Source organism: Mirounga leonina, unplaced genomic scaffold (assembly GCF_011800145.1).
Source record: "Mirounga leonina isolate KUSES-001 unplaced genomic scaffold, KU_Mleo_1.0 Mir_170, whole genome shotgun sequence".
Lineage (NCBI taxonomy): Eukaryota > Metazoa > Chordata > Mammalia > Carnivora > Phocidae > Mirounga > Mirounga leonina.
In genome coordinates this window covers 42,308,692-42,321,602 of record NW_023270433.1, presented here as the reverse complement: position 1 = coordinate 42,321,602, position 12,911 = coordinate 42,308,692, and the positions used below count along the sequence as shown (strand labels likewise).

Sequence of the window (12,911 nt, the reverse complement as noted above, 5' to 3'; positions counted from 1 at the left end):
ATGTGTTGGTAATGGGAATGCAAAATGTTACAACCACAACAGAAAAAGTTTAGCAGTTCCTTATAAAATTAAGTATATAATCCTTAGAATCCACTAATCCCAGTCTCCAGTATTTACCTGAGAAATGAAAAACACGTTTACAAAAAATACATGTATGCAAATAATATACAGCTTAAGTTATACAGATGAATAAAATTATAGGGACATTCCAAATAGTGAATAGATAAATAAATTATGGTATGTCCATACAATGGCATACTATTCAGGAACAAAAAGGAATAAACTCCTCATACATGCAAATGCATGAATGAATCAGATAAATTATGCCAAATGAAAGAAGCAAGATTCAAAAAACTATATATGATTCCTTTATATGACATTCTGGAAACCTCAAAATAATAGAGACAAAACATGTCTGTGATTGCCTGGGGCTGCTGGTTAGATGAGGGGACTTACTGCAGTGGAGTCCAAGGGACCTTTGGGGTGACGGAAATTGGGGTGATTGGAGTAGTGATTATACAAAGGCATGCATTTGTCAAAACTCCTAGGACTATGCACTTAAAAATGGATGAATTTTCACCTCACACCCATTAAGATGGCCACCATCTAAGATAATAAGTGTTGGCAAGGGTGTGGATAAATTGAAACCCTTGTGCATTATTGGTGGGAATGTAAGATGCTGCAGCTGCTATGGAAAACAATACAGAGGTCCCTCAAAATATTAAAAATAGAACTACTGGGGCCCCTGGGTGGCTCAGTTGGTTAAGTGACTGACTTGATTCCGGCTCAAGTCATGATCTCAGAATGGTGAGATGAGCCTCACGTGGGGCTCCACTCAGCCCAGAGTCTGCTTGAGATTCTCTATCTCTCCCTCTACCCCTCCCCCTGCTCATGTGTGCTCTCTTTCTAAAAATAAAGAAAATCTTAAAAAAAAAAAAAAGAAATATCATATTATCCAGTAATCCCACTTCTGGGTATGTAAATCCAGAAGAATTGAAAGCAGGATCTCAAAGAGATATTTGTATACCCATGTTCATTGCAGCATTATTCACAATAGCCAACAGGTGGAAGCAACCCAAATGCCCATAAACTGATGAATGTATATAGAAAATGTAATATGAAATATTATTCAGCCTTTAAAAAGAATGAAATCCTGTTATATGCCACAACATGGACAAACCTTGGACATTATGATAAGTGAAATAAGCCAGTCACAAAAAGGCAAATAATTTATGATTCTATTTATATGAGATATCTAAAGTAGCTAAACTCATAGAAACAAAAAGTAGAAGTGCGGCTGCCAGAAGCTGAGGAGAGGGGTAGGTGGGGAATTGCTTTTCAATGAGTATAGAATTTCAGTTTTGCAAGATGAAAAAAAATCCTAGAGATCTGTTGGATGATAAATACAGTTAACACTACTGCAATGTACATGTAATAATGGTTAAAATTTAAATTTTATGTGTTTTATACAATTTTTTAAAAAGGGGGTAAATCTTACTGCATATAAATTAATATCTCAGCAAATGTAACTTTTTCTTTTGAGACTGAAAAATTTCCGAACTTTACAGAAAAAGCAACGACAATCAACGAGCCCAAAACAAACCTGCGAATCCCGTCTCATTCCAGGGCCTTCTCCCCTCTCTTGCTGGCTTTAGGCTCTCTCCACCATCTCACTGCTTCAGGGTCCAGAAGCTCTCCCCCAGGAAGGCAGGTCAGGCAGGACGCCCCTGGTATAAGCCCTTCTGTACAAGGAAAGCAGGAGAAACATGGTCATGGAGAATCGGTCTACTTGGGGCAGGAACACGCGGGAATGATGGCAAATGGGAGGAACTCTGTGGGAGATGCTCCCGCACAGCGGTGACAAGATGAAGGTGTCAGTTCTCCCGCTTGTGCGCTGGCCATCCTCCAGGCTGCAGCACCTTCTCCATCAAGTTGAAGCGGACTGGTGCTTTGCTTTCATTCTCCGCAATGGCGAAGGAGCTGAGAAGGTCCAAGTGGCTCAGGTAGGAGCAGGAGCCGCAGTGCTGGTTTACCAGCCCCTCCCACTGGGTGGTGTCGGCGTGGCCCCTGCCGGAGCCCTTGGATGCAGGTGCCCCAGCTGGCTGTGGAGGGTGCAGGGGTGGGTCGTCTCGAAGCTTTCCCTCCGCTCCTGGGTCAGAGGCCACAGACAAAGAAGGAGCGGCTCTAGATTTTCACGCGGGAGAGGGGCCATGGCACAGAACCCAACAAACTTAACTTTTTTAAAAAAATGACCAAAAGTCTTCATTTGAAGAATTCTTGTTCTTTGCATTATAACTTTATAACTCTTCATACCAAAAGGTGAAGTCTATGTTTCCAGCTTTTGGATCTAGTCTTAGCCGGGTGACTTGGTTTGGCAATAAAATGTGGCAGGAGTAATGATGTGCCTAGACCTTGTGAAAAGATCCATTGAGCCATATTAAGAATGTTAAGGGTTTATTTGAGCAAAAATTGATTTGAATCAGGCAACACCAGATCAGAAGTGGTTAGGAACACTTCCACGCACAGGAGTATAGGGGAGCCACCGGGGGAGAGGCTTTTTTAGAGAAAAGGAGGAAACAAAGTAAGAAAATTGTTGATTGGCTGTAGCTTAAGGCCTAGTTGGCTATGACTGGTTGTCCTTAGGGAGGGTTTTGATTTCACAACCTTGAGGCGTTTACAGGCTTAGATTTTGGTTTACTTATAGGCCTACCCAGCTTTAGAGCCATCTCAGTCTAATGGGCTCCTTGTTTAATTAATTTAACGGCCTCAAGAAAACTTGCATTCCTGGCTAGAGACAAATGAGGGAGGCCAGGTGAGATCAGAACTGTCCAGGCGAGCCGGAACTGCCTGTCGACCCACAAAATCATGAGCTATGTAAGTATTTGTTGTTTTAAGCCACCAAGTCATGGGGTGGTTTATTAGATACCATGAACAACCAACTGAAAAAAGTTTTTACAGATGAAGTGATATATGAATTGTATTTTGATATATGAATTGTGAAGGATGAATAGAAGTTTCTTTTTCTTTTTTATTCTTTTTGTCTTTTTTTGGTAGGTTTTTTTTGGGGGGGGGGTCATGAAAAATACCCCCAGTCTATCCTGTCTGTGGCATATTGGTCTCATAGTGGTTGCAGGAGATCCTGGTTACTCTTTCCCTTAAGCCATTGAGAAAATAACACAGGATCATCTGGAATGAACTACAGAGTCCCTGCAACCTCGGGGGCTGAAGCAAAGACTCCTAAAAATTTTACTGCCAGTACCACCCTTTGGTATTTAACCACACAATGCCTGATTTTGTTATTTAACTTTTCCTGTTTTGATGCATTGTTGTCATGCTAGGATGGTGTCATTGTGAGGTTCAAAAGCAGAAACTACATTTTCTATATCTGCGTCTCTTCCTACAGCTTCAAGCATAGTCCTTGTCATTTAGATGCTAAACGAAAAAAAAAAAAAGATTTAGAGTAAATGAGGTTCGTGGAGGGTCAGGTATTTTCCATATTTTCCGTAGCCATCAGCTCTGCTCTAGACCAGAGTGGGTGTTGCCACTTTAATTGTGGTGTCCTGGCGGAGGGCCAGGACTTAATTGTTGATGACCCTTCCTTTTCTGCTAGCCCACTGTTAAGTACAACGGCTTCACAAAAAAGTTCACAAAAGTCCTTAAGAAGCCAGACGTGATGACACTGGAGGTTCAGTGACCACAACCCTACAAAAGGCAGGATGATGCCAAGGCTACCCTGTGGGAAGCCAACACCAAAATCTGTTTGCTCGCCTCCTGGACGCTGAGCTTCACTTGGATTCTTTTTCATATTTGCCAGTGGGTGTTTTAAGGTACATCCTATTGCCCTGGGTCAACTGTCTCAAGGATTTCCCCCAGTCTTCTTCATTTGTACATATATGCTCATTATTTTTTAAAATGTTGAAATTATAAAAAGTTATAAAGAAGAAAATAAATATTATCAGTTTTCCAACAACCTAGAAACAATAATATTTAACGTTTTGGCATATATTTGTCATATATATTGGAGCCTGTGTGTGTGTGTGTGTGTGTGTGTAGGTGTATAAATTTCACTATTCAAACTTTTATCCCAGTCAACAATATACAATACATATCTTTACATCTGTCATGTCAGTATGCTTCCACCACATTTTGACATTTGTCTATTTCATTGTATACCATGATTTATATAAATAATCCATTTTTGTTGGCTGTTTAGATTGTTTCCATGTTTTGATTATTGTCAATAATGCTTCTATAATGCCTTTGTACATACATTTTGGGGCACATCTTTGACTTTTGCTTGGGATATATCCTAAAAGTGGATTTTCTCAGCTAAAGGATGTGCATCTATGGTTTTTGCTACATATCTGTGATACTGACCTCTAGACATGTGAAACCAGTTCAGAGTAACATTGTATACTCTTCACACCTCTTCACATTTCTTATTGTCCCTTGATATTTTTGTTAATCTGTCTCAAAGATCTGTAATGTTTTCTATAGATTTTTTTCCTATATTAGGTGCAAAAACCAGAGAATAGAAAAGAACAAATTAGCCAAGTGCCTTGTTTGCTTATTTTGTTTGCTCATTGCTGGTTTGGTTTTCTATTTGTTCTGCTATAAGTATGTCTGGAAAAATAAAATTAAACTGAGTAAGTTTGACTCATGAGGAAGCTCCCTTTCATTTCCCTGGAGCAAGGCAGCAGAGTGCTCACAGGTCCTGATATTAGCAATTACTATTTTGGAAGCACAATGAGAAGTGACTACATTCCTCAGTGTTATCAAGCTTTTTCCATTATCTCTCAAAAGTTTCATTTCACATACTTTCTCGTAAGGTCTGGATATACCCTATTGGTGTTTATGATATTTTTTATATTTCTCTTTATCTACTTTTTAGCATGTTGTAGTCTAAAGATGAACTATGCAAAAAAAAAAAAAAAGTCATATATTAAACTTGCAAAAATTGGGAGCCAGAAGACCAAGATTCTAATACTTCCTCTGCTACCCACAGCTGAGCACAGTACTTAGACTCTGTGGGACCTCATTTCTGCATTGCAAATAGTTCTATATAACAGTCCAGGGGAGGTAGTGGTGGCCGTGAATGGGAAAGAATCTGTAGAGAGTCTTTATTAAATATTACTTGTGCCAGTTACTATGTATATATTGCTAAATATGTATTTAGCAATATATATTTTCTTTTTTCTTTTTTTTCTTATGTAGGCTCTGTACCCAGTATGGAGCCCAACATGGGGCTTGAACTCACAACCCTGAGATCAAGACCTGAGCTGAGATCGAGTCAGATGCTTAACTGACTGAGCCACCCAGGTGCCTCCTGTCCTCATTTTAAAGAGGAACCTGAGGTTCAGAGATGTGAATTGCCCAGGTCATACAGTGAGTCGATTATAGCTATAACACGGAACTAGGTTTGCCTAACTCCAAAGCCTTTTCTAGATGTGAGTATATGAGTAATAATGAAAGTGTTTTCACTTATTAGCTCATGAAGTATTTTTATTTAAGACCTACTATGTGCGAAACACTGTGCTCAGTTCGGAGAATTCAGCAAATAAGATATCTTCTGCCTTACGAAGATTACAGTCAACTTGGGGTGGGAGGAAGAGGCATTAAAAAGATAAGGACACAAATATATGATTACCAGTTGTGATTAGCATCACGAACAAAAGGACATGATGTTGTGAGAGAAGAACAGGGGAGACTAATCTGGATTGAGGAGTCAGGGAAGACATTTCTGAGCCTGAGAAGGTAGCAAGGAGTTAGTCAGGCAAAGATGGGAAGATGATTTCAACCTTTCCAGGTGGACCGAGCTGCTAAGCGTGGCAAGCTGATCCAATTGGCCCCCAACAAGGCTCTTCAGGGGATGGAGATGCCCAGATGATGGCCACAGCCAGCTTTCTAGAGAAGGGTTGTGGCATGTCCAAGTATGTGGTATTTCCTTAATACGTTATGTACTGGGGAGAGTCCTGTCCAGACATGGAAGTGGCCTCTCCCTTCCCTTGGAAATTCTGGCATGCCATCCAGTTTTGCAACTTCCCAGGATGTTGCCAGTCAGCTCTGCTGACCTATTGGCCCCACAGCGCCTGGTGAATCTTGTATTATTGTTCCTTGATTGGTTCTTCATGTTCTTATATCCACAGGGCAGAAAGTTAGAGCCGAGCATGTTTGGCCACTTTTGTCCCAGTAATCTTCACTTTCACTGGGAATTTACATGCTAAAGATTCGGACATCCCAGAGAAAAGTTGCTCAGCCTTTTGACTAGTGATGTAATCATAGGCTCAGGAAATCTAGCAGTATTTATTCAATGGGATCAATACTTTGGATGGCATTGGAGAGGACTACATGGAAGATGAGGTCAAACTACATAGCTCTTGGATAATGGAGCAACATTGCCTTTTCCAAGAGGAGCAGCATTTCTGGGTTACAGAGTGAAAAACCAATTCTGGGTAAAGGAAAGAGAGAGGACTTAACAATTCTCAGTAAGGGTAGATCTTTCTGGATAATGGGGGAAAGATGAAACTGCCGTGCTTTTCTGAATAACAGAGGGAGGCAACCCAGAAAGGGAAGCGAGGTAGTAGCATCATTGGCCCACAAGAACTAGCCAACAGGAGGGCATGTGAGCAAAGACTTCCTTGTGTGGCCATCAAGCACAAACAGAGGAAGGTGTGTTTGAGGAGGCAGGGGTCCTGGAGTTTGTTTATTTCCAAGGCTTTCCATTGCTGCTGCATATGGCCTGGGGCCAGTGGACCTCACAAAGCTCAGCCACCATGTTCTTAAAATAGAGCATGTTTGTGCCCTCTAGGTTCTGCAGTGACCGAGAGACAAAGCTAGCGTCTTCTCTCAACTGCCCAGATGCGAGGACCTAGAAACCCACTTGGAGATGCTGTGAGGGGACAGTTTAGTCATTTAGACTATGAGCTGTTACAGCTGGAGGGAAATTAGTCACATCCAGTACAAATCCTTCGTTTTACAGTTGAGGAAACTGAGGCCTGCAAGTGGGAAATGACTCGTCCAAGTCCTCACAGGAAAAACAGAGCTGGGACTAGAGCCCAGAATCCCCGACTCCCAGCCTGGTTCTTTACAACACTAAACTTAAAGCCGTTTCATAAGATGAGAGAATGGCTTTCTGGAGGAATCGCTTGGGACAGAAATCAGAGACTGAATGGAAAGACTCAAGGAAATGAATACATTAACATTTAACGAAAGCCTTCTATGAATTAGGCACTGTGCCAACCTCATTTAATCCTCTCAAAAATCCCCAGGTTGGAGATACTTTTTTTAAAGATTTTATTTATTTATTTGACAGAGAGAGACACAGCGAGAGAGGGAACACAAGCAGGGAGAGTGGGAGAAGGAGAAGCAGGCTTCCCACAGAGAAGGGAGCCCGATGCGGGACTCGATCCCAGGACCCTGGGATCATGACCTGAGCCGAAGGCAGACGCTTAACGACTGAGCCACCCAGGTGCTCCCCATGTTGGAGATATTATTGCCTTTTACAGCTGTTGAAACTGAGACTCAAAGAGATTAAGTAAACATGTGGCTGAGTATTTGAACCCAGGTCCGCTTGAAAACAGCCTGCACTTTTCTACCCGAGCAGCTGGAAACATCCATTGGTTCTCAAGATCATCACTGTTGCGGTAAAACCTGGGGCAGAAATGAGGCAAGGCTAGCAAGCATCTGCCTTTTCCTATAGTGAGCAGGCAAAGGAGGAGCAGATAGCTCTTTCCTCAGGCACAAAGGCAGGGTGATGAACAAGAGCATTGACACCTCTATTCTGAAGTCATAGTTTGTGTTATGGAGAAATAATCTTCTGGATCAATTTAGGCTTTCTGATCTCATTTTAGGTATGGTTACTCCAATGGCTATTTTCCTTTTGGCCTATGTACTCTCTCTGCTCTTATGAATGCTATTTTTATCCCAGTTGAATCACTTATATTACGTTTTGACACAGGTTATTTTGTAAAGTTTTGTATATAATTTGCTTCTGAAACACCACTGGCCAATAACCATGGAATTCCTTTCCTTCTAGGCTAAGTGCTTTAAGAAATGAGATCACCTTCAGATGAATTGTTAATAAAAATTAAAGCTATAGCCAATAGCATGGGTATTTTTGGGCTCTTGGCCAGCAAATAAACCATCTGTGTGAAAGAAAACAGGCTGACCATTTTGGACTCTGGTCTCCGTGGCCGCATTGTGTGTTGACCTCACCGGTAATTATCCAAATTAATTGCCTTTGGGTTGTGTTCTCTCATCATGGAAACCTTCCTTTCCCAATTCAAACCATGTGGGTTAAAATGAGAAAACAAAAGCAAAAAGTCCTCCCCACCCCATACCCGAAAGCCCCTCTGTCAGGGATCCCAGGTGGACCCGGGGGGCGGTGTTGCTGGTGGAGGCCGAGAAGGGCTGGTCATCACCACATACCATCCATAGGTGGAGGTCTGTTATTCTGTTTCCCCCCTATGAGAGGATACCTATTGTTCCTGAAAACGCTGACCAGGACCCACACTTCCAACAAAAATTCCTCCACCCCTACAACAGCAGAAGCAGCGGCAATAGAGAAGAAGTGTTTTGATGAATTGCAAGATGGATAGGGCTTGCAGTGGCCCCAGCCCTGCTGATACCAAATGCCTTTAAGATACAGCCTTTCCCATCCTAATCTACAAAGGAAACAGGAAAAAGGAACTTAAAAACTCCCTGTGCTCAGACAGAAATGAGACTGTTACAGCCCGCTTCTGTGCTGTTCCTTCTTGCCTCCGACTTGTAAACAAGACCTAGTAGAACATGCGAATGGAAAGTCACAAACCTCTGCGTGTCTGAAAGGATCCTTGGGACCTCATGCACATCTGCGGAAACTGGATGGAGAGATTTGGGGAAGCATGGATTCTTTAGCCGGTTTACTTCTCTATGGAGTCAGCTTGCTCCTTTCTGGTAAGGTTTGGCTTTGTTTTTTTAATTTAGTTTTTTTTTTTTTTTTTTTAACAGAGCTGGTGATTCTGGGCTCTCTCACCAGCTGTTAGTGCTGGTTAACAAGGGGCAGCTGTGGTATATAGGCACCGTTTATGACTTTCCATTTAATCTATGTGGGGATTAAAATGCAATGTCTTTTTGGCATTGAACTGATTTTTCTAGAGTTTCACTCCTGCATAATTGCCAACTGTGTTGCCACAGACTATGAGCACTGATCATGTCACTCTGTAGAGATTCACTTACTATGATACGTTATTTGTCACTCTGTAGAGATTCACTTACTATGATACATTATTTTACTGCTCTTCATTTGGGATTGTTTCCTTATTTAAAAAAAATTAGAAACCGAGTTTTACCTGCTTCAAAAAAAGTTTTCCATAATTTTTTAAAAATGAAAGTCATGCTGAGAATGATGTGGCCCACTTAACGGCAATGTGCAGATTGCCATTTTTAAATGAGAACAAGAATGCTTTTCTATAAGGATTTCATATCCACATCCTTTTTTAATCGAAACAGTCAAAGGCTAGGCTTTTTGTTTTTTCTTTTTTCCTTAGGGCTGTGGTCAGGGCTATATAATTTTTGCTAGCTTTTAAAAAATATTTGTCATGCAGTGATTTATAGTCTTTATTGGCCCAATGGGCTGAAAGTTGGGGCAGTTACCCCGATCCATAGGCACAGGAGAGTATCGAAAGCTGTTGTAGAGCTAAGGAACGGTGGACTTGGATGTTTTTAGATCTCGTATGTCTGTTGCTCAGGTTCTCCAGATAGTGGCATGCCTCTTATGTTCCCTCACCCTGTGGGACACTGGCTGAGAGTGATACTAAAACCTGAAGTGCAGATCACAACTCTAATCGCCAGCATGCTCTCCCTTTTAGTTTGAAAACATTCTAATTATTGTAACAAAAATAGAATTGATAGTGGAAATCAAATTGGGAAAACGTGCTGAATTCAATGGTGCAGTCTATATTATGTTAGTAGAAATTGACCCGAACATACATAAGTATGTGTTACATTATTTTGATCTTTTTCTGTATGTTTGAAATATTATATTAAATATTCAAAAAAATCCAACAAGATAAGAGAATTGCATGTAATTTGTCTATAGCTTTTCAGTTTGTTTTCAACACCCCATTATATTGAGGATTTAGTAATATTTTTAAGGCTAAGAATGTGTAATATAAATTGCTGAGATGGTTTCAACGTTTTGTTCAAATTACTTATATTAACATAGAAATGTTGATTTCTCCTGTATGATTGCATATTTCTTTTGCTTTATTTTCTGTGTGACATATTTATCAGTAACATGAAATCTGGAACTATTCTACACCAGGGATTATAGTAATCTAAGCCCAGGGGGCTGCAGTTGCTCTGAGACACTTTATAAATTATAAATTAAATCACCTGTGTGCACACACATGCAAACACACACACACAGTTTTGTTTTGTTTTTTTTTTAAAGATTTTATTTATTTATTTTAGAGACAGAGCACAAGAAGGGGGAGCAGGAGAGGGAGAAGCAGACTCCCTGCCAAGCAGGGAGCCCGATGCGGGACTCGATCCAGGGACTCCAGGATCATGACCTGAGCCGAAGGCAGTCGCTTAACCAACTGAGCTACCCAGGCGCCCCCACACACACAGTTTTAATTCAGTTTTTTTTTCCCCCTCAAAGTGACTACGTCATGGCACTTTGCAGTATAGGCTTAGACATAAAATCAGACAAAAGAAATTATGTGGCTGAAATAGTAGCTCTGTGTTTAGATCTTAGTTCCCTGGAAACAAAGCCCTGACTTCAGCAGGGAGAGGGATTTCATGCTCCTACTGAAAGGGAAGGGTAACACTAGCAAGGCTGGTTTCTGGGATAGGTCTGTTGTATGGGAATCCTAACTGACCTTCCCAGTCTAGCCCTCCATGGACATGGATACACAGTGCTGGGAGCTGCAACAAGAACCCAGCATGATCGTGTCTGCAAGTATAGGAGCCCATTCTTCACACCGACCTCCAATGGTGGACTACAGTAATGGAGCAAGGGACTTATGGCTTACGCGTTTCTCTCTCTGTTCCAGTGGGTTCTTTCTGACTCCTTTTTCCTCTGAACATATAAGACTGAAACAATATGTCACATTTGCCTCACTAGAAGTGGCTCTGGGTGGCAGATACTGACCCATAAGGAGTTGGAAAACGTATATAATTTTCAGAAGACTTCCCTAGATTCTGGTATGTTCCCCTCCCAATTGAGAATCATGACCAAATTACAAACAAGTTCTAATAAACATACTGGCTTTTCCCTACTCTCCCATCCTCACCAGATCAGGCTGTTCTGTCTAAAGAATTGTATATGCAGAAATACAAAATAAAACAAATTATTCTTTGTGCTTTATCATAGTATATCCTATATGATCAACACTGACCCAGTGGGAAGTCTCTAGTAGTGTGCCTTCATATCTCTTTCCTATTTCATTTGACGTTTTAAATAACAACCATTATCTCTAAGAGTGGATATCTTGTCTGGAATGACAGTGGAAATTCAGTAACAAGGTCAGGGAAGTGGTCCCAGATGGAACCTTCTCATGAGGGCTGGTCTTGGAAGGCTGTATCGGGTGTGAGTAATCGAGGGTGGAGGTCCAGAAGCTGGGACCAGAGACACACCTGGGAATTATTCTCACAGGGAGGAGTTTTGCTTTCTCCAGAGATGCTCCCTACTAAGCATTGTCTTTGTTAGAAATGTCAGCATTTCCTTTTCAGCTCTATGCTGGGAGAGCTTCCTGCTAGAGTTCTAGTTGTTTTAAGACATCCCTCGAGGAGGAAAGGACTCATCCGAGTCCATTTCAGAAGACTGTGCTATGTCTTCTGGGAGATTCATTGGATAGGCTCCAAATTTTTCTGACATTATAAATTTGTCTAACTAAAAAGATATGTGTGCGACTGTGTAACCTGCTTATTCCCTGTAGATGGCTTATTGGTGAGAGCACAGAATCTGGATTCAGATGATTTCTCTAAAGTGGATAAGTGGACCAAACCCAAAAGATAGCATTTCAAAATAGATGAATGTGAAGTTATAAGTTTGGTTTCAAAAAATGTATGCATGTATGTTCAGTGTGAGAAAGTCTTGATTTGTTGAAAGTTCTAGGGAATAACACCTACATTTTGGTGATACACACAATTCATAGGTGTCAACATGTGCTCTGCTTACTAAAATGTAATATATAAGCTGCAACAGTTCACTTTAGTAGAAATATAAGGTCCACATTAGAAATGGTAGTCACTTTACTGCTCAGAGAATATCCATTAAACACTGAAGACAGTGAGAAATTTGACAGCAAACACAGTGGGCAAGCAGGAAGGTAAGTACTTTAGAAAAATATTAAGCCAGGAGAAAAGAGATGAAGTTTTTAAGGGTTTCCGTAGAGAAGACACCATAGATTGACATTGTATTTTGCCAGATCTAGGATACAGGGATGAAGGGAGTTTGGCTTGATTGATGGAAACCTTCTAAATATTGGATCATCATCCCCATGAAAAGTGAGCTCCCACATTGGAGAGTGTTGAGGCATAGATTGGGTGATCATCTAGCAGGATCACTGAAGAATGTGGAGCGTGATGCTTACTCCACTTCCCTTTTATATCCCTTTCATTTTACTGTTTGTGCCTCCTCCCTGATCACTTGGGTGGAGAAGAATTCAGAAAAGCATCAACATCTTTGCCCAGTGAAACCAAACTGGGTGTGTTTCCTGAATTTTAACTCAATCAACATGTCTTAGGAGAAAAAAACATATGTGTACATGTGCTATGATGACTTTTCTGAAGCCACTGCTTGAGGGGACTGAGGTGGAGCTAATCAAGAATGCAGGAGAAAGAGTTAAGAATATGGACTGTGAAATCACAGACCTGGGGTGAAGCTCAAATTGGATGACTATGGGAAAGTTACTTGATTTCTCGAA

The 12,911-nt window shown here is 41.1% G+C and overlaps 1 protein-coding gene and 1 pseudogene across 3 annotated transcripts in view; one reads left to right on the top strand and one right to left on the bottom strand.

Moving 5' to 3' along the window:
- Window positions 1-1,874: 1,874 nt before the first annotated feature.
- On the bottom strand, window positions 1,875-2,212 carry LOC118018161 (annotated as a pseudogene).
- A 6,178-nt stretch (window positions 2,213-8,390) lies between these two features.
- The window catches only part of TEK (TEK receptor tyrosine kinase), a 100,219-nt gene continuing 95,698 nt past the window's right edge, over window positions 8,391-12,911 (top strand). For all 3 annotated transcript variants that reach the window (XM_035016521.1, XM_035016520.1, XM_035016519.1), the window contains exon 1: window positions 8,391-8,934. In XM_035016521.1, the coding sequence (XP_034872412.1) occupies window positions 8,883-8,934 (52 nt within the window). In that variant the 5' untranslated portion in view covers window positions 8,391-8,882. The remainder of the gene's footprint in view (window positions 8,935-12,911) is intronic.